General features: G+C 38.5%; 1 protein-coding gene across 2 annotated transcripts; it reads right to left on the reverse strand.

Annotated features, from left to right (window-relative positions):
• Nucleotides 1–1,062: 1,062 nt before the first annotated feature.
• Nucleotides 1,063–12,872, reverse strand: LOC126385045 (uncharacterized). 2 transcript variants are annotated; one of them, XM_050036552.1, is made up of 3 exons: nucleotides 8,124–8,251; nucleotides 7,782–7,866; nucleotides 1,063–4,593 (listed from the first exon to the last, which is right to left on the reverse strand). In XM_050036552.1, the coding sequence occupies exon 3, from the start codon at nucleotides 4,583–4,585 to the stop codon at nucleotides 2,534–2,536; it is 2,052 nt and encodes a 683-aa protein (XP_049892509.1). In that variant the 5' UTR covers nucleotides 4,586–4,593; nucleotides 7,782–7,866; nucleotides 8,124–8,251; the 3' UTR covers nucleotides 1,063–2,533. The 2 variants fall into 2 exon arrangements, with proteins under 2 accessions (XP_049892509.1, XP_049892510.1); XM_050036553.1 differs by lacking the exons at nucleotides 7,782–7,866; nucleotides 8,124–8,251 and adding an exon at nucleotides 12,834–12,872.
• Between the last annotated feature and the right edge of the window lie 9,372 nt (nucleotides 12,873–22,244).

The following is a 22,244-nucleotide window of genomic DNA, read 5'->3' on the forward strand; positions in this document are numbered from 1 at the left end:
AGGCTGCCTACGGGCCTCACTGACAACTAATTGCTGCTGTGGATCTATGATTGTATGCATGGATACCTGTAGGGCCTGGTGAACTATCAAACTGAATTGCCCTTTGGGACAAATAAAGTTGTTTTGATTTGATTTGATTTGATTTGATTCGATTTGAAAATACTTTTGAGTGGAGTAATTTTGTATTTAAAATACTGAAAAAACTTTCTCCATGAATCAAAAAACAAAAATAATAGGCTACACATTCTTATAATATTGGATGTAACAATATTTTTTACTTTTTTTTTTTAAATATTTTTATCTATATGTTTTTTTAAACTTGGGCCATTCAATGTGCATAATGACCTAGTAGTCTGTTTTACTGGACTGTGCATAACATAGGAAATTGTATGTTGTTGTGGTTGATGCTTGGGATGAGTATGCTACAAATGAATTGCCTGACATGGGATCAATAAAGTTATCTGAATCTAAATCTGAATCAATAATATTTTGGGGTAGCTGCATGTCCCTAGCTTTTTTTTCTCTTTTTCATTTGAAATTCATTCATATGTTATTATCACAGTGTCTGTGAATATTTTATTTGTTCTACAGAGTCAAATACCCTGAGAATATTGGAGTTAAACAGACTTAGATGGTCCTCCACACCCTGAGTTGTTATGCATGGTGTAACAGCCATGGCTTCCATAAAAAGACTGCAGGTATTCTCATTAATATACCTCTTAGGGACAGTTTTAGATTGAGTTTGGCTAATTGGAGAGGCCAGTCCATCAAAGAATAATAACAAAAATGATCAGATAGTGCTAAGTCTATAACATTAACTGAAGAAATACAGAGACCCTTACTGATAACTAGATCTGGAGTGTGACCTTTGATGTGAGTGGAGTTGTCAATATACAGATTAAACATGTCAAACTAAACAGTGAGCTCTTGATGAAGCAGAAATCGGTGCCTGAAGCTGGGCCTGGGGGCTCCCGACCTTGCCTTCAACTCTTTAGGTTGGACTGGTGTCAAAAGAATCTCTTCGTAATGACCCTTAAAGCAACAGAGACCGGAGCCGAAATATCAAAGTTTAACAGAATTTATTTTCTTGTACAATAAGGAGTGCAACACACAAGATGAGGTTACAGAGAAAAGGCTCCCTGAGGAGCATCAACTGCAAGTTTTTATACAGCATAGGTGGGCGTTGGAGTTCAACCGTTTCAGTTCCTTTCCTAATCTATCAAGTACAGACTTCATAGATAACAACCGTCTTCAGTCCTTCCATTGGAGTGACACCCTGTCACATTGGCGCCCAGATTCTGCTGAATCTCCACCTTTTTCCTTTAATCCTGCCCACTTGAGCCCAAACACAATGGTGGCATGTTTTTGCCTTTGGTTGAGTCCAATCTTAATGGTGTATTTTTTTTGAGTCACCTGGGTATGAGTCATACTGGTGTCCAAGGCTAAGGCCATATTAGACTCACAAGTCAGTCTTTAAACGCTTTGCTTAACTAAAGACTGATTTCTTTCTCCCTGATTTTGTGTTTAGATGGGTGGATACAGTTTCAGAGTTTAAAAAAACTCCCTGCGTTGCAGAACCAATAGTAAATCCGCAGGGCGGTCCTTCGGTGGCTCTCTGAACTCTTGTGCTCGTAAACATAGTCCGACTAGAAACATGTGTAGCGGTACAAAATGGCTGTAAGTCCTTCATTTCCACAATCTTGTGGACTGAGCACACGTTTGATAAAACGGAGTGAAATCTCTCGGCATCCATTTTCAAGCTCTCTGTGTGTTTGTTTCCTTGCGGACGAGAAAAGGGGGAGTGCACATTTCCAGGAGGGCGTGTCCTTTTCAAACATGCAAGAGGCGTTGCTTTGTTTCCGGCTGGGGACACTCCTTTCTAAGGTGTGTTAAACACACTTTAGAAAGGAGTGTCCCCAGACTATCAGAAGGCGGAGATCTCTGATTGTCTGGTGGTGAGACTAAGGCCATATCAGCCTGGGCTGGAATGCCCCAAACCTTCCCACCATTGTGTTTGAGCCAGGTCTCACGCTATTTTTTAAAAACACTGAGTACACATCAACACTGAGTACACATTGAACTCAAAAACTTTGAGTACACATTAACACTGAGTACACATTAACACTGAGTACACATTGAACTCAAAAACATTGAGTACACATTAACACTAAGTACACATTTCCACTTTAGTTCCCACGTATATGACCAAATGTGTGTGTGAGTACAATACGTGAATACACAAAACAATGTGTAAACGAGTATATTAACTTCAACAGGCATTTCAAACATAATCACCTTATGCCAGTGTATATCTACTGATTTATTACTTCACTCACTCTTTGCAGTTACAGCTTGTTCTTACACTACACTCTTTAGAAGAGATGTCTGTAGGATTGTCAATGTGAATATTAAAATCACCAGTAATGATAAAAGAATCAAAATCTGTAAGCATGATTGATAAATGAAAGTAATGAAAAAAAATAGGTGACAAGCAGAATTAGGTGACAATTTCATAACTGGTAGGAATTTTGTTCTAGTAGTAATTCTCTTCTTCTTCACCGTACCCAGCTTGAACTATTTGTTTGATTCTCTCAGTCTCCTGGGGTGAGGCAGCTGGCAGAATTGCTTTCAGACCATTCTCTATTTTTGCCATCCTGTCATCTGTCTTCCTCTCAAACTCCCTCTTGTTCTTGAGGACCAGCTGAAGGATGCCCTCCTGCGCTGCTGCGCAAGACCGTTGCAGATTCATACGCTCGTTAAGGAATTCTGGCTTCTCCTTATCCATGGCCATGAGCTTGCCCAAACTGCTCACTCTGTCCATCAAGTACTTGCTGGACACTTCAGTGTAGGTCCCTGAGATCATGTGGACCAGACTGGCAACATTGGAGGCTTGGAACGCCTGGTTGTACAGCATGTCTTTTACAAATAGTTTATGGTTGTAACTGAGTTTCTTTGTATCACCAGCTGTTGAGACAAAAGAATTCAGTGTCTTGCCGAGGCTGCATTTGACGATGTTAGAGATCATCTGGAAGAAGCGCACCATCTTCTCCCACTGCTCTTTGACTCTGCCCATGGCATCGAGACCCTTGAACAGCATCTTGATGGTGGTGTCAAAGTTAATCTCCTTGATCTTACAGTTCTGCATTTCAACCAAGATCTCAGTCAGCTCCTTCTGATTCTGCTCCATTTTCTCCGCAACCTTCTCATAGGCTTCCCGTGATTCCTTAAGTTGTTCTCGGCTCTGCTCAATTTTGAAACGAGCGTTATCTGCTGCTCTCTGACTGGTAGACTGACCTCCTGTGTTGCTCTGTGCTTTGTTCATCATTGGTGATGTAGGAGCAAAAGCTGGAGAGCCCAATTTTTTTTTGCATTTGATGTCAAAGATGCGGGATTGTTCATCCAGTTTGTTCAGTTTCTCTATGAGCTTTGCTTCTTTCTTGTCAACCCAATTTTCACCAGGTTTATATGTGGCCAGTTCTTCACAGATCTTAATACCCATTTCACAAAGTTCCAGAGCACGTTTCTGAAGTTTGCTCCCTTCCATCCTCATCAAGGACTCAGAGATTCTTCTGAATTGATCTTTGGACCAGTCTGACTTTATGGATTGTGCTTTCTGATCATATAGGTCCTGCCAGGCTATTTTTCCTTCCTTCAAATATTGTGTAAGACTTTCCACAATGGAAAGAATCTCTGGAGATTTACAGCAGACTGAGAGCACATCTTCGTTTTCATTTTTCGATTTGATGTGATGGTATGTGTCTGAGGCTGTTTCTGCTGAACCGCAGGCTGTTTTTATTGGAGCACTTACCAGGTTAACGACTCCATTAAGAAGTCCTGTCATTGCCTTTGAAAGTCCTTCAACCAGATCCATTCCAATCATTTCCCATCCGGAGGGAAGAGAGTCCATTGCTTCCTTGTAGCTTTCTTGTGCTTCACTTACTTGCTTTTCCATGGCCTCCATTGCTTTCTTGGACCGTTCTTTAAGCTCACTGGCGGTCTTCTCCCGTATTTCAGTTTCCTTAAGCTTCATCTTCACCTTCTCCAGCTCTTCTCCATAAAAGTGTTCAGCATTGACACAGGCCTCCAACAGTTCCTGGATTAACTCGATGACATTGGTGTACTTCTTTTCAACACTGTCTGCCAGTATCACACACTCATCTGCAATGGTGCGAATGTTTTCCAGCTGATTTGGTAGGAGCTTGTCAATAACTTCATCAGGTGCATTGAAAAGGACCTTGACTACTTGCTTCATGTAATCAGGAACTGTGGCTGTGTGAATGCGGATCTGATCCATATTCTTGTGGGCCTCATTGAATGCATGCCAGCCTGAGTTACAGACTTGCATGAGGCAGGCCCGGAACGAGTGTGGGTATTGTATGTACTTGTAGCCATTCTTTGGGGGGTTCTTGTTGATGGAGAAGTCATCACATGAGGAGATGAAGACAAGCTCCCCCATGATGGCGATGGAGAGGGGGGCAGGAGTCAGGTACTCTTCCCAGTTTGCATTAGGTTGCATTAGCATCTTGGTGGTCTCTCGCATATCTGCTGCAGTGGTGAGACTCTGAGTGGCCTTAGCAATTTCCATGGTCTGTGCTGTTCAATGAAGCAGATATAGAAGATGTCATGCAAGTGCTTTGACAAAACACAAACAAATGCTAAAATACAATTTCTATTACTAATACAAGTCAGGGGGGATCTGTTCATCAAGATTAGGAGGATGGACACACCAAAACTCATAGATATGGTACCCCATCAATGAGGTACCAATATCATGACACGAAGTTGCATGCAACAAATGAATCTAATTTGGTGGGAAATGTCTTGGATAACAGCCAATGAGAACTTCCTCACCGCTAGCCGCTCACCACCGCCGACTATAACTGGACCTTAAGATGCTGCTGGATATGGGAAGTAGGACAGCTATAGTGCTAGCTCCAGTGCTGTCCTATCTCCATTAGACTCAGGGGAAGAGGATAGCAAAGTTTGGCTTGATGCCATATTTGATTTAGTTGCCATACCAGACACCCCTAAAAATCCTTTGAGTAAGAAAACAAAGTGCTAAAGGAAGTGGTACAGTCATGTGTAATGTAAAAAATATAGATATTTTTTATTAACCCTGCAAATAAATCCTTGGAATGTGTGGTTTTACAGGCTAAATGTTTTCTTCACGACTAAAAAATGCAAAAACGAAATCCTTCTCTGTCTTTTCTAAGGTTGCCTTTAGATCTCTCCGTAGTTAGAAATAACAACAAGATCAACAAAGATAGACTCAAGATAGTCATGTTTCCTGCAGTCTTGAGGAGATGACTCCTCTTGTGTGACTATGTGTGTCTTTGAATCTAGCCCTGGGCTGTGAAGGCAGAAATGGTGCCATGGTGGAGTCTTTCATGATACACCTTCATAGAATCATATAACGAATTAAAACCAACTTATTGGGGAAAATGAACACTTGAACATACATTAGCGTGATAATAACAACCTAAAATAACAAAAACCATGTTTGCAGAAATTTTATTTGACATGTACTTTGAGTTGTTAAGTGTCCCTAGGGAATCGCCTTGTTTACAAATACTTCCGGGTAGAAAACCAGCAGAGTCAGAGTTTAGCTAAATCTAAATCTAAGTGTTCAATCTAAATATTAAATCTAAATCTAAATCTAAATGTTAAATCTAATGCGAAATCTAAATCTAAATGTTAAATCTAAATATTAAATCTAAATCTAAATCTAAATGCTAAATCTAAATCTAAATGTTAAATATTAAATCTAAATGTTCTGGGTGAAACTAAATATTTAGCTAATATGCAAATTCACACTGCCGGTCACCGGAAGTACCAAAATAAAAGCTCGAGATGGTCAGACTGTGTTTATAGAATCAAATAACGAATTAAAACCAACTTATCGGGGGAAATGAACACTTGAACATACATTAGCGTGATAATAACTACCTAAAATAACAAGAAACATGTTTGGAGAAATTTTATTTGACGTGTACTTTGAGTTGTTAGTGTCCCTTCGGAGGGAATCGCCTTGTTGTTAACAAATACTTCCGGGTAGAAAACCAGCAGACTTTAGCTACGTATATATATATGAATATCTCACATTTTTCACGTCACTATATCACCCTGTAGACTAATCTGATGTTTGTAAAGTCTATAAACACAGTGATTTAACAAACATTACTATTTCTGTGTGCACGTTTTGTAATTAATAACATGGTTATCGTAGATTAGCTGGGCTAACCATTAGCTGTTAGCCCGGTTAGCGGTGTCTGTAATGACTCAATAACTAAACGGTCCGTGAAAAAAAAAAAAAATTCCAGCGGATGTCTTAGTTACAACATGATTGAGCTAGCAAAGCAGTTTTGTGTTGCTATGTGTGGTATTTATTCAGTTTTGGGAAATCACGATGTCTAGAAAGCATCAGTGGCTGCAGCTGACAGGGACAGCTAACAGCAGCAGCAAAGCTAACATCAGGACGTCACCTGTTTAAAGCCTCCCGTTGTCGGATATGATATGAAACTACTCCAGTTAGCTCAATTATGTTGTAACTAAGACATCCGCTGGAAAAAATATTTTTTTCAAAGACCGTTTATTGAGTTAATGAGTCATTACAGACACCGCTAACGGGGCTAACAGCTAACGGTTAGCCCAGCTAATCTACGATAACCATGTTATTAATTACAAAACGTGCACACAGAAATAGTAATGTTTGTTCAATCATTGTGTTTATAGACTTTACAAACATCAGATTAGTCTAAACGGTGATACAGTGACGTGAAAAATGTGATATATACACACACACATATATATATATATATACATATATATATATAGCTAAACTCAACAACTCAAAGTACACATCAAATAAAATTTCTCCAAATGTGTTTTTTGTTATTTTAGGTAGTTATTATCACGCTAATGTATGTTCAAGTGTTCATTTCCCCCGATAAGTTGGTTTTAATTCGTTATTTGATTCTATAAATACAGTCTGACCATCTTGAGCTTTTATTTTGGTACTTCCAGGTGACCGGCAGTGTGAATTTGCATATTAGCTGAATATTTAGTTTCACCCAGAACATTTAGATTTAAGATAACATTTAGATTTAGATTTAACGTTTAGATTTAGCATTTAGATTTAACATTTAGATTTAGATTTAGATTTAGCATTTAGATTTAACATTTAGATTTAGATTTAACATTTAGATTTAGCATTTAGATTTAGATTTAACATTTAGATTTAGATTTAGCATTTAGATTTAACATTAAGATTTAGATTTATCATTCAGATTTAGATTTAGATTCAATATTTAGATTTAGATTTAGCATTTAGATTTAACATTTAGATTTAGATTTAATATTTAGATTTAACATTTAAGTGCCACATTTAATATTTAGATTTAACTATTTAATATATTTCTAAGTTAACAAATATTGCTGTAAATGCGGTAAAAGGTGATGTTTAAAAATTTACAACACTTTTTTAAACATTGTTTGAAGCTAAATGTGGCAAAATGTTGATGTTATTTTCAGCGTGACCCACTTTACAAACAGCACCCCATAAAATACACGTGTGATGATACTTAATACAGACCTTATTAACCACTAATACATAGTTATGTATTAGTAACTATGTTTCACCAAAATTCTTTACCAAAAACTAAAACTAAAGAAGACAGAAATGACTAAAATATGACTTTTCATGTAATTCATGTAATGACTAAATCTAAATTGAAAACAGCTGCCAAAATAACACTGACCATATGATAATTTTTGTCACTTACAGTGTGAAGTGAGAGTGGGTTCTCTTCAGCTGATGTGTTCTGATCGTCTGAGGAGGAGCAGTGGAGAGACTCGTGCTGAGAGGAACTTTTAAAGGCAAAAAACAGAAAGTGAAACAGTGAACATCAGTCTCCTCCAATAGGATGAGGACATCACCATAGACTGTATAAAAAGGTTTCACAGAGTCTGAGACGATTCTCTGAAATCATGTGACCACAGCAGCCAATCAGCAGCAGCAGAGACTGTAAACACTCAGCAGCAGTGTAGCAGGGAGTTTTAGAGAGACATCAGGGAGTGTTAGAGAGACAGTGTGTGATGATGATGATGATGATGATGACTCTTACCTGTTGAAGTGTCAGCAGTCACAGCAGCTCTGAGCTCAGTCTGTCCTGTTATGGTTCACTTTCTCTGAGACGATTCTCTGAAATCATGTGACCACAGCAGCCAATCAGCAGCAGCAGAGACTGTAAACGCTCAGCAGCAGTGTATGATAAGGGAGTGTTAGCAGTGCTCAAATTGTAAAAAAAAAAAATCATGGGGGATGGGGGATTTTATCACATGGGGACATAATTTGTGCTGATTACAGCGCAGAGGGTCATAGACTCTCTGGTGCCATAGCACCACTGCTCTTACATAGTTAGGGTCAAATGCACAGGACAAGTGCAAAATCATTTCTTCTTCTACTTGGGTCAACCGATGATACAAATAATAATCAAAGTCAATTTTGCTTTTAGAATATTGAATTATAGTGTATCTTTCAAAAAAACAGTTAGTGGTATATGATCACAACTTATTATAAAAATTGTGATCACACTGTTTATTCATGCTATTATTTTGTGCAAGTCGTGAAGAACTGTTCCTGTTTCGTACTGCAACACTGTAACATCAGCAGACTCCTCAGTTAAGGTTAAGGGAAGTTCAGTACTATATCTGTAAGAGGAAGTGGGAGAAACCGAGGGTCGGGAGCATGTCATCTGGAGGGCAGTGTGACAGGGTATCACACCAACTGAAGACTGCTGTTATCTATGAAGACTGTACTTGATAAATTAGGAAAGGAACTGAAACGGCTATGACATTATCTATGAAATCTGTACTTGGTAGATAAGGAGGACTGAAACGGTTGAACCTCAACGCCCACCTATGCTGTATAAAAACTTGCAGTTGATGCTCCTCGCGGTGCCTTTTCTCTGTAACCTCATCTTGTGTGTTGCACTGTGAAATGCTCCTTCTTGTACAAGAAAATAAATTCTGTTAAACTTTGATATTTCGGCTCCGGTCTCTGTTGTTTTAAGGGTCATTACGAAGTAATTCTTTTGACACAACTAGTATCTAAGGGTTAATTTTTTAATTTTGATTAATTAAATCATATACATTAAACAAGAACCCCTTCATGAAAGAAATGAAAAAGAAATTGGGGAAAATGTTGATCTTTATTGATACAAATACAAATATCAGGGCATGGAGTGCAAATTGAGACTTAAAATATAAAAATATATTAAAAATACAAATAATACAAAATACATAGGACCAATTCTGTGGCTGTCTACCCCACTCTCCCCTGTCTCATAAAAGTTTCCGGAGATTTTCACAGTCACGGTTTTTGTTTTCAATATTTCTTGCCCTTGCTTGCTGGCCATAGTTATCCTCTATGTGAAGAAAACAAGCTCATTATGGTTTTATTAGAATGACTGAGTAGAAATCTTCTGCAAGCACATGACATTACTCTTCCAGTTGATTTTTAAGAAAACTACATAGTTTCTTGAAAATGCCCAACATTCAAGTGTGGATTTAAAAAAACAAAACACTTAAGATAAAATAGTTTTGGGGCTGAAAATAATTTCTCACCTTTCTTTTAATATCACTGTTTAACCCTATGGGCCCTAGGCCTTTTTGGGGAATTTTTACTGCCTTTACTTTTAAGCTGATATCACAGTCACTATAATGGCTACATACACATGCTATATGTTGTTTTTTTAAGGACAATCTGGGCTATCCAGATTTGCCATCATCCCATGTTCTTCTATGTGCCTGTATTTTATATTAATTTATATATCAATGAAGAATCTGTGTTACTAAATTCTTACATTTTTACATGTATCTCACCATAGCAAGTTGGAAGAAGACATATTCTGCCATATATGAAGAGGGGAGACTCTCTGGAATCTGGCAATATGAGAACCATGATGGTGGGACATTCTGTCACTTCACAGTTGTCCAAAACATGTGGTTTGTGCCAGGCGGACATGATTGCCAGTATTTTTTCATTATTGCAAGAAATTCCATTGACTCATTCACAAGTCAAAAATGTGTTTTATCTGAAAGAAACATGCAATATTTACATCTAAGATCATAGAAAAATAGTAATAATATTATTCCTCACTATATGAAGTGACTGATAACAAGATCTGTATAATGGATTGTAAAAAAATTCGTCAGGTTTTTATTTTGTCGACAATTAATCTGTATTTATAGCATGATGGGATGCCAGCACAATGATGTGTGTGGTATCACTGGAAAGCTCTGGGCCTGCGCTTTCATGTGATATGCGTGGCATTTCTGTGCGAGCCTGCATTCGCGAGTAATCCATCCAAGAGTAATGTGTGTGCAAAGCTGTATGAAAGCTCTGTTGTACATCATTTTAGTGTAATTTTATCTTTTTTTTCGCTGTGAAAACATTAGGCTATACCGACAAGTGTTTGGTCTTGTCGGCTGCGATTCCGCTGTTTCACGTGATATGAGTGGCTTCTCGCTATACACACGCAAACAGAGAGAGAGAGAGGGGGGCAGAGACACCAAAACCAGCGGAGTTGTTGAAGATGGACACACACACACACACACACACACACACACACACACACACACACACACACATTGAACACGCGATTGAATGAATGAATGAACATTGGAAGCGGTTCAGCCGCAGTCCCACCACCTGGCGCGGTCACTGTTGAGATTACATTCATTTTTCTTATTAACAAAATGTTTTTTTTATTGACCATATGAATGGTTTTGTTTTCAAATATATATTTGGAATCAAAATTGTATGCTTTGGTGTACTTTTACAGAGTTTTACAATATGTATAGCCACCTGTATGGATCAAAATGTATAATTTTCAGCAGCGGTCTGTGTGGAGCGGAGGTATAAATGCTCAGGGGTCTAGTGTGTTACATTTTTGTAACTTATAGGCTTCAGAAAACATACAAGACACATTTTTAGGAAAAGTCATAGGAAGAGAAGCTTGTAGGTTTTATCTAAACAGAGTTATGTGCATTATAAAAACCCCAACGGTCTGTCAGACCATCGTGGCGGTTCTAGTGTTAATGATTGTCATTGTGATTATCAGTTTCTACACAAATCAGAAATATTCTGATCCAATTACAGTAGGACCTATGTAGGTTATAATTCCTGCTTTTAGTCATTAAAAATGTCGGTATGTTTTTGTTAAATGTGTAAGAATATTATATTATGTGTTTTCACTTGTCTGTTGCACTGATTAGTCTATCATTAATAACGGATTGTTGATTTTAAACAAGCTGGAGCACAGCCGCCACTGTAAAAAAAATCTAAAACTTGTGTTTAGTGACAATCTTATCTGTTAAAAATGCGTTTAAAATGACAAACAGCTGGTTTGCTGGATATGAGAAGTAGATATGGGAAGTAGGACAGCTATAGTGCTAGCTCCAGTGCCATCTAATTCTCCATTAGACTCAGTCGTCTAATTTTTTTTTTAAAGTATATTTTTGGGGGGCTTTTTATACCTTTAATCAGATAGGACAGTATAGAATGACAGGAAGCGAGTGGGATGGAGAGTTGGGACGGGATCCGGAAAGGACCACGGGGCGGGACTTGAACCCGAACCCAGGTCGCCGGCGTATTGTGCAGTTGCCCCAGCCAGTTGTGCCACGGCCAGTTGGGCCATGGTCAGGGCCGTCGTCTAAAATTTTAACGAAAAGTATTCGTCTACATTTTTTCCCATGATGATAATGAGCTGAAAATAAGTTTGATATGGATCTTAGTGACTAAAAACTAAACTGGAAGTTATGTTTTGTTTTCATTGATCCATTGCCATTGATCCATTTTTTGGACTAGATTGCTAGTGGTAAATTATCGGACAAAAAAATACACTTTATTGTATTAGACATGTACCTGGCTATTCTCAAGCAAGTTTGGTGTATTGAGCTGCATCTGATAGACTATTTACATCATCCAAATGGATTCACCACTTGATAATTAAAACATATGACTTTGATATCAATTCCTTATACCAGTATTAGCCTAATTGAAATAAAGGAACATATATATGAAGGACATACATAACAACTAAAAATTCTTGTAACACTATTTGGGGTAAGACATGTTCGCCAATAATACACAAATAATATGTGCATGTATTACTGATCAACAATGTGTTTATTTAGCATCATTACAAATGTGTATATGTATTCAACAATTTCTTATCTTACTGAAAATTGAATTCATTTATTATTCCTTGGTAAATCCTTAAGAAGCAATTAGTTGGTCTTGATCTGAAGTTACTAATATCTAGATCAGAATTGCCTTGTAATACATTGTCTTGTCTCTATTTTTCAGACAGTGTGTAAGGAATGTAGAATCTCTCTACTTACCCAGAGGCTACACCGGGTGCATGATTTCAGCCTTGCGGACACGGAGCATATGCTGCCAGAATTCAATTCTATTAAAAGCAATTGAATTCCGTGTCCGCACTCGGTGTAGCCTCAGGATTAGACCCAGTAACTTAATACCATGACCAACTAGTTGTGATTTACAAAGAATAAATCATTATTTCAGTAAGAGTAAGAAATTGAGCAAATACACGTGTGATGATACTTAATACAGATCTTATTAACCACTAATACATATGTTATGTATTAGTAACTAATATGTTTCACCAAAATTCTTTACCAAAAACTAAAACTAAAGAAGACAGAAATGACTAAAATATACCTTTTCATGTAATTCATGTGATGACTAAAACTAAATTGAAAACAGCTGCCAAAATAACATTGACCATATGATAATTTTTGTCATTTACAGTGTGAAGTGAGAGTGGGTTCTCTTCAGCTGATGTGTTGTGATTGTCTGAGGAGGAGCAGTGGAGAGACTCGTGCTGAGAGGAACTTTTAAAGGCAAAAAACAGAAAGTGAAACAGTGAAAATCAGTCTCCTCAATAGGATGAGGACATCACCACAGACTGTATACAAGGGTTTCACAGAATCTGAGACATTCTCTGAAATCATGTGACCACAGCAGCCAATCAGCAGCAGCAGAGACTGTAAACACTCAGCAGCAGTGTAGCAGGGAGTTTTAGAGAGACATCAGGGAGTGTTAGAGACATCAGGGAGTGTTAGAGAGACATCAGGGAGTGTTGGAGACATCAGGGAGTGTTAGAGACATCAGGGAGTGTTAGAGAAACATCAGTGAGTGTTAGAGACATCAGGGAGTGTTAAAGAAACATCAGGGAGTGTTGGAGACATCAGGGAGTGTTGGAGAAACATCAGGGAGTGTTAGAGACATCAGGGAGTGTTAGAGAGACAGTGTGCGATGATGATGATGACTCTCATCTGTTGAGGTGTCAGCAGTCACAGCAGCTCTGAGCTCAGTCTGTCCTGTTAAGGTTCACTTTCTCTGAGACGATTCTCTGAAATCATGTGACCACAGCAGCCAATCAGCAGCAGGAGAGACTGTAAACACTCAGCAGCAGTGTGTGATAAGGGAGTGTTAGAGAAATCAGGGAGTGTTAGAGAAATCAGGGAGTGTTAGAGAAATCAGGGCAAGGGCGTAGGCTTGATTTTCACATTGTTAGGGACATAAAAGTGCTCCATGGCGGTGACCTGTATGTGGATGATTTTTTAATGCAGTTTTACGTCATGTGAAATTGATCACTGCTTTATAATGCATATTTAGATATCGACACTAAATACAAGAATGTCTTGGTTAATGTATTCTCTAATGTTATCAGTTACATGAATATACACTGATCAAAGTCAAAGTCAGAAGTCAAAGTCCATTTATTTGTCTCCCTTGGGAGAAATTTGGATTAGAGACAGGGTACTGCTGCTTAAACAGCACGAAACATACAAACAAAAATACATAAAAGACAGTAAACATGATAATTTCACCACATCTGTCCGTATGTGCCTCCCAGGGTAAACTAAGTTTAAGTTTAAGTTTATTCACTTTATTAATCCACCTGAGGGGAATTTCAATGTTTTCACTCTTGCTTGTCAATTACACACAGGTCTGAAAGACACACACATGCACAAACAGGACCTATACATGCACAAAGTGGAGAGATGTCAGAGTGAGGGGGCTGCCCTTGGTGAGGCGCCCCGAGCGGTTGGGGGGTTCGGTGCCTTGCTCAAGGGCACCTCGGCAGCGCCCAGGCACCTCTCCAGCCACCAGTCCACGCTCCATATTTTTTGGTCCGGATGGGGACTCGAACAGGCGACCCTCCGGTTCCCAACCCAAGTCCCTATGGACTGAGCTACTGCCTATGATTATCAAGTTTTAATAGAATCTTTTTCAGGCTCAGTGCTACCCATCAGGCCAGCAGTATTACCCCCAGTGAATCCTGCCAACCAATCACATGGCAGTATGGTACTATGGGGCAATTGTTGAAAAACGCTTACTAAAGTGCCCTCCTGGGAGCCAAAACGCATGCTAAAGTGCCCTCTTTGGAGCCAGAACGCGTGCTAAAGTACCCTCTTAGGAGCCAAAATGCACGCTAACGTACCCTCTTGGGAGCCAGAACGCGTGCTAAAGTGCCCTCCTGATTGGCAAAATACACTAAACTGCCTTCTTGGGTGGAAAAAACACACTAAACTGCCCTCTTGGCTGGTTAAAACATGACAGAACCAGTTTGGATTATCTGGTGCTAATATGGTTTCAAAATGCACTAGAATACAGGAAATGGCATCTACTTAATTGAAAATATTCTGGGGGAGGACCCCCAGACCCCCCCAGGGATTTATTTCCTTCATACATCCATGTGTGTTCTTCACAGTCCAACGATGAATCCACACAGTTCTCGTGGATGCTGATCTTAACTACAAACTAAATTGAGTAGTCTGTCTAGTTAGTAAGTTTTAAGGCTATATAATGTGCCATTTGTATAACATATAAACATGTCTAAAGTGCCCTCGAAAACACGCAGAACTTAGTGCCCTCTTCAGTGGCGAGAACGCGCTGTATGTGCCTGTTACGACCCCTTAAAGGCCTAGGGGAGGGGGAGGTAACAATTAACACAAATAGCCAATAACCAATAATGAAGAACACAGGAGTAAACTAAAGCGACTGCAAGGCAGTGATTTATTCCAGATGCAAAACACAAAAGAAGCTCCCAAATATGCACTGATGCAATGTGAAACGTAATTAAACGTTTATTAATTCATTTAATAGTGCTTTGATATGTGTCGTGTTTATTATTATGGTTTGTGGCACAGCATTACAATGGTCAACTCAAAATGTGGCTATTAAATAATCAGAAGAACTATGACTCTTTTGTATAAGGGCCAGCAGACAAGAGTTGAACAACTTTGTTGCAGCTGCTAACAAGTGTGACTACATTTACTGCTGAATCCTACAGATCACCATGAACCAGTTTCTCTCAGCCTTGAGAGAAAGGGGTGTTCCTGAGGAGAACCTGGCAAGAATGGCAGAGGCCAAGGTGAAGTCCATAATCTAAGTTAATATTTAACGGCATTGCCTGCTAATGCTAAAGTGACAAATGAAGAACTATTTTGGTCCAATTTGGTAAGTCTGTAGAATCAAAAATATGATCCATTTGGACATTGATAATGGCATAATACCTGTATTTACCTGCACAAGATGGACATAAAATGATTTATATGACTTGAGTTAATACTGGTAACTACTACATTGCAGCAAAGGTTGGACACATACCCTTGCTGTTAAAAACAAATAAACAAAACAGCTTTGGCCAGTGTAAGAATAGAATAGAATAGAATAGAATAGAATAGAATAAAATAGGAATAGGAAATATTTGTCTGAAACCAAAGGGTAACAGAAATGTATCTAAATTTACTGTAAGAGGTTTTATGATCTGTAATGTAGTTGGTATCAAGCTGATTGAACTGGAAGCTCAGTTGGTGTCCAGCTTAATAAATCAAAATGTCAGCACTCTCAAATATCATATGTATCAGTCTTTTAATAGCGCACAGCAGTGTCAAAAACAGCAGTGTCCAGCTTAAACCAGCTAATGTCATTCTGGGTGTAGAGGAGAAACTACTAGTAATGTTCAGACTGGGCACTAGTTCAGGGTTTATCACCAGGTTCATGTCGGTGTGTCGGCCAGAACACCATTTGAGGCCCCAGTTCAGAGTACATGGGGTAATAAAAGGCTTAGAGAGGTTGATATGCTTTCAGTTTTCTTTCCTTTCCTTTTCAGCAGCACACAGGCATAGCAGTTGGAGCTTACAGTGATGAATGTAGGTTTTCTAAGAATAACAAAAACATACCATTTAAAACACTCATAATTACATAATAATAATAATAATAATATACGTACATACATTACATTCTCACTCACAGAAATAAACAGAAACTCAAAACACTCATTACTCAAATATATGTAGCCGTGTAGTTCATTCATTTAAATATAATTTTCCACTGGTGTGAGATAGTTTTCAAAGTTGTCTAATGTGTTCTTTGTTTTCTTTTGAGTGTAACATTGTTGTGAAATAAGTAAAATGTGAAGCAGATTTGAAGTGAGCTGCACAGTAACATGTTGTTGCTGATTTTGGTCACAAGGTGGCAATATTGACTCATATACAAGTATAAAATGAGTATTTTTCCTTCCAAAAGGTTTCATCAAGGGAACACGTTTTTCCAGACGTGGAACCATCAAGAGGGCCGTGACAATGGAGCTGCAGAGAATCCCGGGAGAATCCTTCCAGGAGTGCATGGAAGTGGAGAAGGATGGGAAAGTGTGTTAGATTCGAGGGGGATTATTTTGAAGGGAAAAACTTGTAGTTTGTAGTTTAGATTTGAAATACATTTTTTGTGACCCCAGTCCTGTTTCTTTTCTGAAGCACCTTGTATGTTGGCCTTTATGCATTTCATTTATATGCCAATTTTGAGAAATGATTTTGTTTTGCTTAATTTGATTTAGAATAGTGCAGTGCCCCTCCCAATAGGACCCTGCACTTTCCCGGGTCCAAGTTCATGTTATTTCAATGAAAGCACTGACTTATGAGTTTGCAATGTTTGCAATGAAAATGTTTCATCAATTAAAAGGTTTTAACTGTTTGTAATTTTCACTGTCTTTTTTTAACTGTGTTAATGTGTCGACTAAGATTTTGTTAGTCGATTAGTCAGTTCTAATGCTTTATTACCATGCTGAATTAGTAATTTCCTGGAAGATTACAAGGACATCTCTGGTAAGCATGATATTTAAGGAGGTCCTTTTGAAGTATTGCATGTGGAAAACTCAAACTTTACAGATTTGTCGATGAAATCAACTAATCAGTTAGTCGACCAATTCTATGTCTATTAGTTGACTAAGAATTTCTTTAGTCGAAGATAGCCCTACGTTACAGTGATTTTCAACATTTTCATAGCATTGACCCCACATTTGTTACACTTTAGGGGCACTGACCCCCAATTTATGTAAATTTGTCTCTTTTTTTGAGAATCTGAGAATATTTTTATTAAAGCTATGATTTTGTCCAGAATTCCATGAGTGGAAAACCCTCAAGTACCCCTGCTGGTCCCAAGACCCAACATTATCAACCTGGCCTACTACACAGAAATCACATTATCTTAGTAAAACCTTTCAACACAGCATCAACTGATGCAAAGGCCAACGATACTTGAGAAATGTAAACTTTTGGAGAGGCCTCATTGCTGGAGATGCCATCATCATCATTATTAGAACCATGGACAGTGCATCTGCCTGTATGCTACAACAACATTAGTGATGAGGCTCTGGCAGGAGTGCTCTTATTAAAGGCCTCAGGTCTTTGTAAAGACGTATTGCCTCTGCAGCGTTATGACACTGTGCTATGTTGTTCTCTTCCATCACCATCAAACAGAGCTCATGCAGGTCATGGTCGCAGGGAATGTCTGTTTTCCACAGACAGATGTCCTCTTGGAGAACAATCCCCACTCTTTCACACTGTAGTGGATGTAAATAACCTTGTCCATGATAGAGCTCAGGTACATTGTACATCAGACATGGTTTTCCATGATACAAAGGGTGTCCGTTTCCACCTGGTCGAATGTGATGGTTGTCCCACATTGTCACCACGGTGTCTAGCTCGTTCTGCAACACAAAAACATGAGGATTTCAATACGTATGATGACTTCTTTTGAAAATGAGTACATGGAAGAAGCCACCTTAGCTGCCTTACACTGTATTTATTTATTATATATCATTATAGCACCATAATGGGGAAATGCAGTATTGTTTTATGCTATGATGGAGTTATCAGCAGAATAATACTGAGCTCAAGCTCCAGCTTCCTGCACTCAGCCATAGTAGCCTACATAATGAAGACAAGAGTATTGACCCCAGGACAAAAGAGGCTACATATTCATGCCAAATGGGTTTGGAGTGAAGAAATATGTAGCTAGAGAGAGAAAAAAAAGTCCAGAGAGCTCAGAAGTTTAGACACTTGTGATGAGGGTGCTCTTTGGTGGGGGACACAAAAATTCAAAAAAGAAGAGGAAACCAAGACCTAGAAACAATCCAAAAGAATATTTGTGGTGATCAAATCAAATTATTATTGCAGAGAGAAATATATTACATATACCAAATGCAGGCCAGAGTATATCAGGACTCAGTGAGGAAGCTGATTTCAGTCCTTTTTTTTAATAGTTTTTCTTGTATTTGTGGTCTGATGCCTGTGTTGCTCTGGAGAGATTTTGTTGCTTGCACATTGATTTATCATTATTGTTTTGTCTATCTCTTTATTTATTTTTTCCACATTTTTTCACTTATGTATATCTTTTCTTACATTGTGAAGAGCCATCTACTGGTGAGACCTTGTGCTTTTATCTGTGAGTTCATTGTCTGTTTTTAAATATATCATGATGAAATAGCCATCTTAATAAAGACTTTTTACATTTTTTGCCAGATGAGTGCTTTTGGTTTCTTCTTCTTTTTTGAAATATGTAGCTACATTTGACTCAAAGCAGCTTGTCATCAATTGGATGGAGGGAAAGGAAAACAAGCTACTGCATGTGAACACTAAACAGTAGTCTATATCAAAGCCCTGGACAGCTCCACTTCAGCTTCATCATTTAGTTACATCATATCTGTGGGTCAAATGCTGTAGTGTCAAAAATACAAAATCCCATATAGGCCTATGTGAACCCAGTATTAAACTCTATGTTAACATAGCGTAATTCTATGTTAAAAATAATAATAATGAAAGCATAATGTTTATGTCAGGGGTCTTCAACCCCTTGGTTGATAGAGAAACAGAGCAGGGACACCCCTACAGTTAAAAATAAAATAATGTTGCATTCTAAGTGTGATCTATAATAACAAGTGCACACCAGGGTATCTGGATTGACACTCCTTTTAATTGATAGGCTATTAAACAGGATAGACAGTCAAACATTTACAACATTTAAATTGATAAGAGATGATAAGAGATGTCGGCCTGACTGTGTTATTACTTTCTGTATGAGAGATTTTGCAGTTTGACATCATCCAATTCAGTCACACGCATATGCTACATCACCAGAATAGGAGGGACAAGACATTTTGTCCCCCCACTTTCAGGAGTTAGTGGTAACATCTAAGTAGGCCTATGTTCATAGCGATCGCTACTCTAACATCAATCTACAATGAGAAATGCCTTAACATGCTTTTCATGCACATCCACAAAGACCAAGGGCCAGATTCATAAATGATGTGTACACATAAATACTATCATTTCCTGCAAATAAACTGGTAAACAGGTTTACAAACACTGTGCAGTGAGATCTGCGCACCTCACACTGACTACATACTAGGCATGTTTTTCTAAAGCGATCAGAGGGTGATGTGATGATTATCTCATTGACAGGTGGAGCCTACAGACAGGTATACAGACAAGTGGAGCAGGCGGCAAATTGATACAGCCTTGAGATGTACAATATTGAAGATATGGACAGTGGAGGACTTACTTGGATAATCTTAAGAAAGCAGAACTGGATGAGACCCTTGTCTATGAAATCCCCATTAAAGTCTCCAGTTGCCTGGAACTCCTGGAAGACTTCCCTCCAATAGTTTGCGTTCTGTCTCTTGTAGATCCCCCACCAGCTTTCGATCCGTTGGTTTGCTGTACTGCATCCTTGGAACACACACAGCCCATGCACAACGCCAGTCTCATCTTCTCGGAAGAAGTGTTGCAGCCTGTTAACATGGACATTTTCAGTTCCCAGATCCGATCGGATTATCTTTGGACACCCGCCAAATTCTGTGACTGCATTAATGAAGTACACTGTGATGACTTTGGGGTTACTATTGGAAGAGTTTGCTTCCATCCAGATTATATGACGCGAAAACCCATCAATGCATCCGTTTATTCCAATGCCGAAAGGGGTCAGCTTGTCAACCGTATCAAAAGCTCCACTAAGGTCTAACATTACCAGGACAGTTGTTTTACCTGAGTCTGTATTCAGGCGGATGTCATTTAATACCTTTACAAGTGCAGTTTCAGTACTGTGGTGTTGGCGAAAGCCTGATTGGACTTGGTCATAGATGCTATTTGTATTTAAATAGTTATTGACTTGGTTGAATACAACTTTCTCAATAACTTTGCCTATAAAGGGGAGGTTTGAGATGTAGTTGTTAAACACAGAGGGATCAAGGTTTCTTTTTTTTAGGAGGGGTTTGATAACTGCAGTCTTAAGAGAGGCTGGGAAAATGCCTGAAAGAAGAGAGCCATTCACTATCTTTAGAAGCTCAAATGCCACACAACCAAAGATGCTTTTAAAGAAACTTGTGGGCAGGGTGTCAAGAAAGCAAGTAGATGAGCTGAGCTGCATCACAGTTTTTTTAAGAGTTTTGCTATCAATGGCAGTAAATTCAGATAAAGAGTCTATATTTGTATTTGACCAAGACATTACATAACAGGGTGGAGCTAATGTTTTTCTAATGTTTTCAGTTTTGCCATGGAAGAAGGAAGCAAACTCATTGCATTTATCAGGTGACATAAACTCTCGAGGTAGATGTACTGGGGGATTTGTTAACTTATCAACAGTGGCAAACAGTGCACGGGAGTTGTTAATGTTCTTGTTAATGATGTTAGAGAAATAAGATTGTCTAGCCTTTCTTAACTCATAGCTTGGAGTTTGTCTTTGAAAATATCATTGTCAACCTGAAGCTTGTTTTTTCTCCATTTAGCTCAGCTTTCCTACATTCTCTCTTCTCAGTCACTACTACTGTGGTATACCCCCATGGTGCTTTACATTTACTGGGAATTTTTTTCAGTTTGGAATACAAAAAAGTTTATGGGCTGTTAAGTCTGGTAAATGAATATATATACATAATCAAGTTGTTGTCTTTTAATGGCTTCGCTTAGTTACACTTACTTAGTTCTGTGACTGTTCTGCCTTTTTGTGGGATTCACCAGAGCTTTGTGTATATCCTATAGCCCAAACCTGAATACTCTGCTATACCAAATTGTGAGAAAACAAGCGCAAATTTGGAATAGCTGCGACCAAATTTGCTACTATCACGCCATTAATGGATGAATCATGTTTGTTCTTTCTGGCATAGTTACTTGTGGTCTCTAATTGCAGCATGAAAATTTTGAGCATTTTTGGTCAAGGACTTTTTGAGTTATTCATAAAAAGATTTATGGACTGACCGAACAACCGACCAACCAACCGACAGACAGAGTGACCTATAGAGCTGCGGGTTGCTGCTAAAAAGAAAAAGAAAAAAAGTATTTTCTGTATTTGAAAATACAAAATACATGTATTTCATTTTGATACATTTTCTGGCACCAGTATTTTGTATTTTATTTTGATACATTTATTTGAGGGGTATTTTGTATCAATCTTTTTGCCCATTTTCTGCCCAATTTTTGCCCATCTCCGACATCCGGCCATGTCTATCACCGGTGCGGAAGCACTGAAAGTCTGTTCTAAATATTTTACAACAGACACTGTGAACAAAATGAGATGTTGGATTACGAAGACTTCAACGAAATATGTGACAGGACTGAACAAAAGCGATACGCATTGGCATCAGTACCTGATCTGATACCTCAGCTTGTGTGTCGTACCGCAGCTCTGTACAACTAATCTGAGTATTACTGAACCATCTCCTTCAATTTCTCTCAGTTTATTAGAGCTGCTGACCAGAGAAGTAATACACCGCCTTTAACTGTCAGTGTCATTATTTCAAAGGCAAGGCACATGCCATTCCTGATAATTATTATCAGCCCTACAGTGGGCGGCTACAAAAGAGACCTTTTCATTTTCC

This window comes from Epinephelus moara, chromosome 23 (assembly GCF_006386435.1).
Source record: "Epinephelus moara isolate mb chromosome 23, YSFRI_EMoa_1.0, whole genome shotgun sequence".
Classification (NCBI taxonomy): domain Eukaryota; kingdom Metazoa; phylum Chordata; class Actinopteri; order Perciformes; family Serranidae; genus Epinephelus; species Epinephelus moara.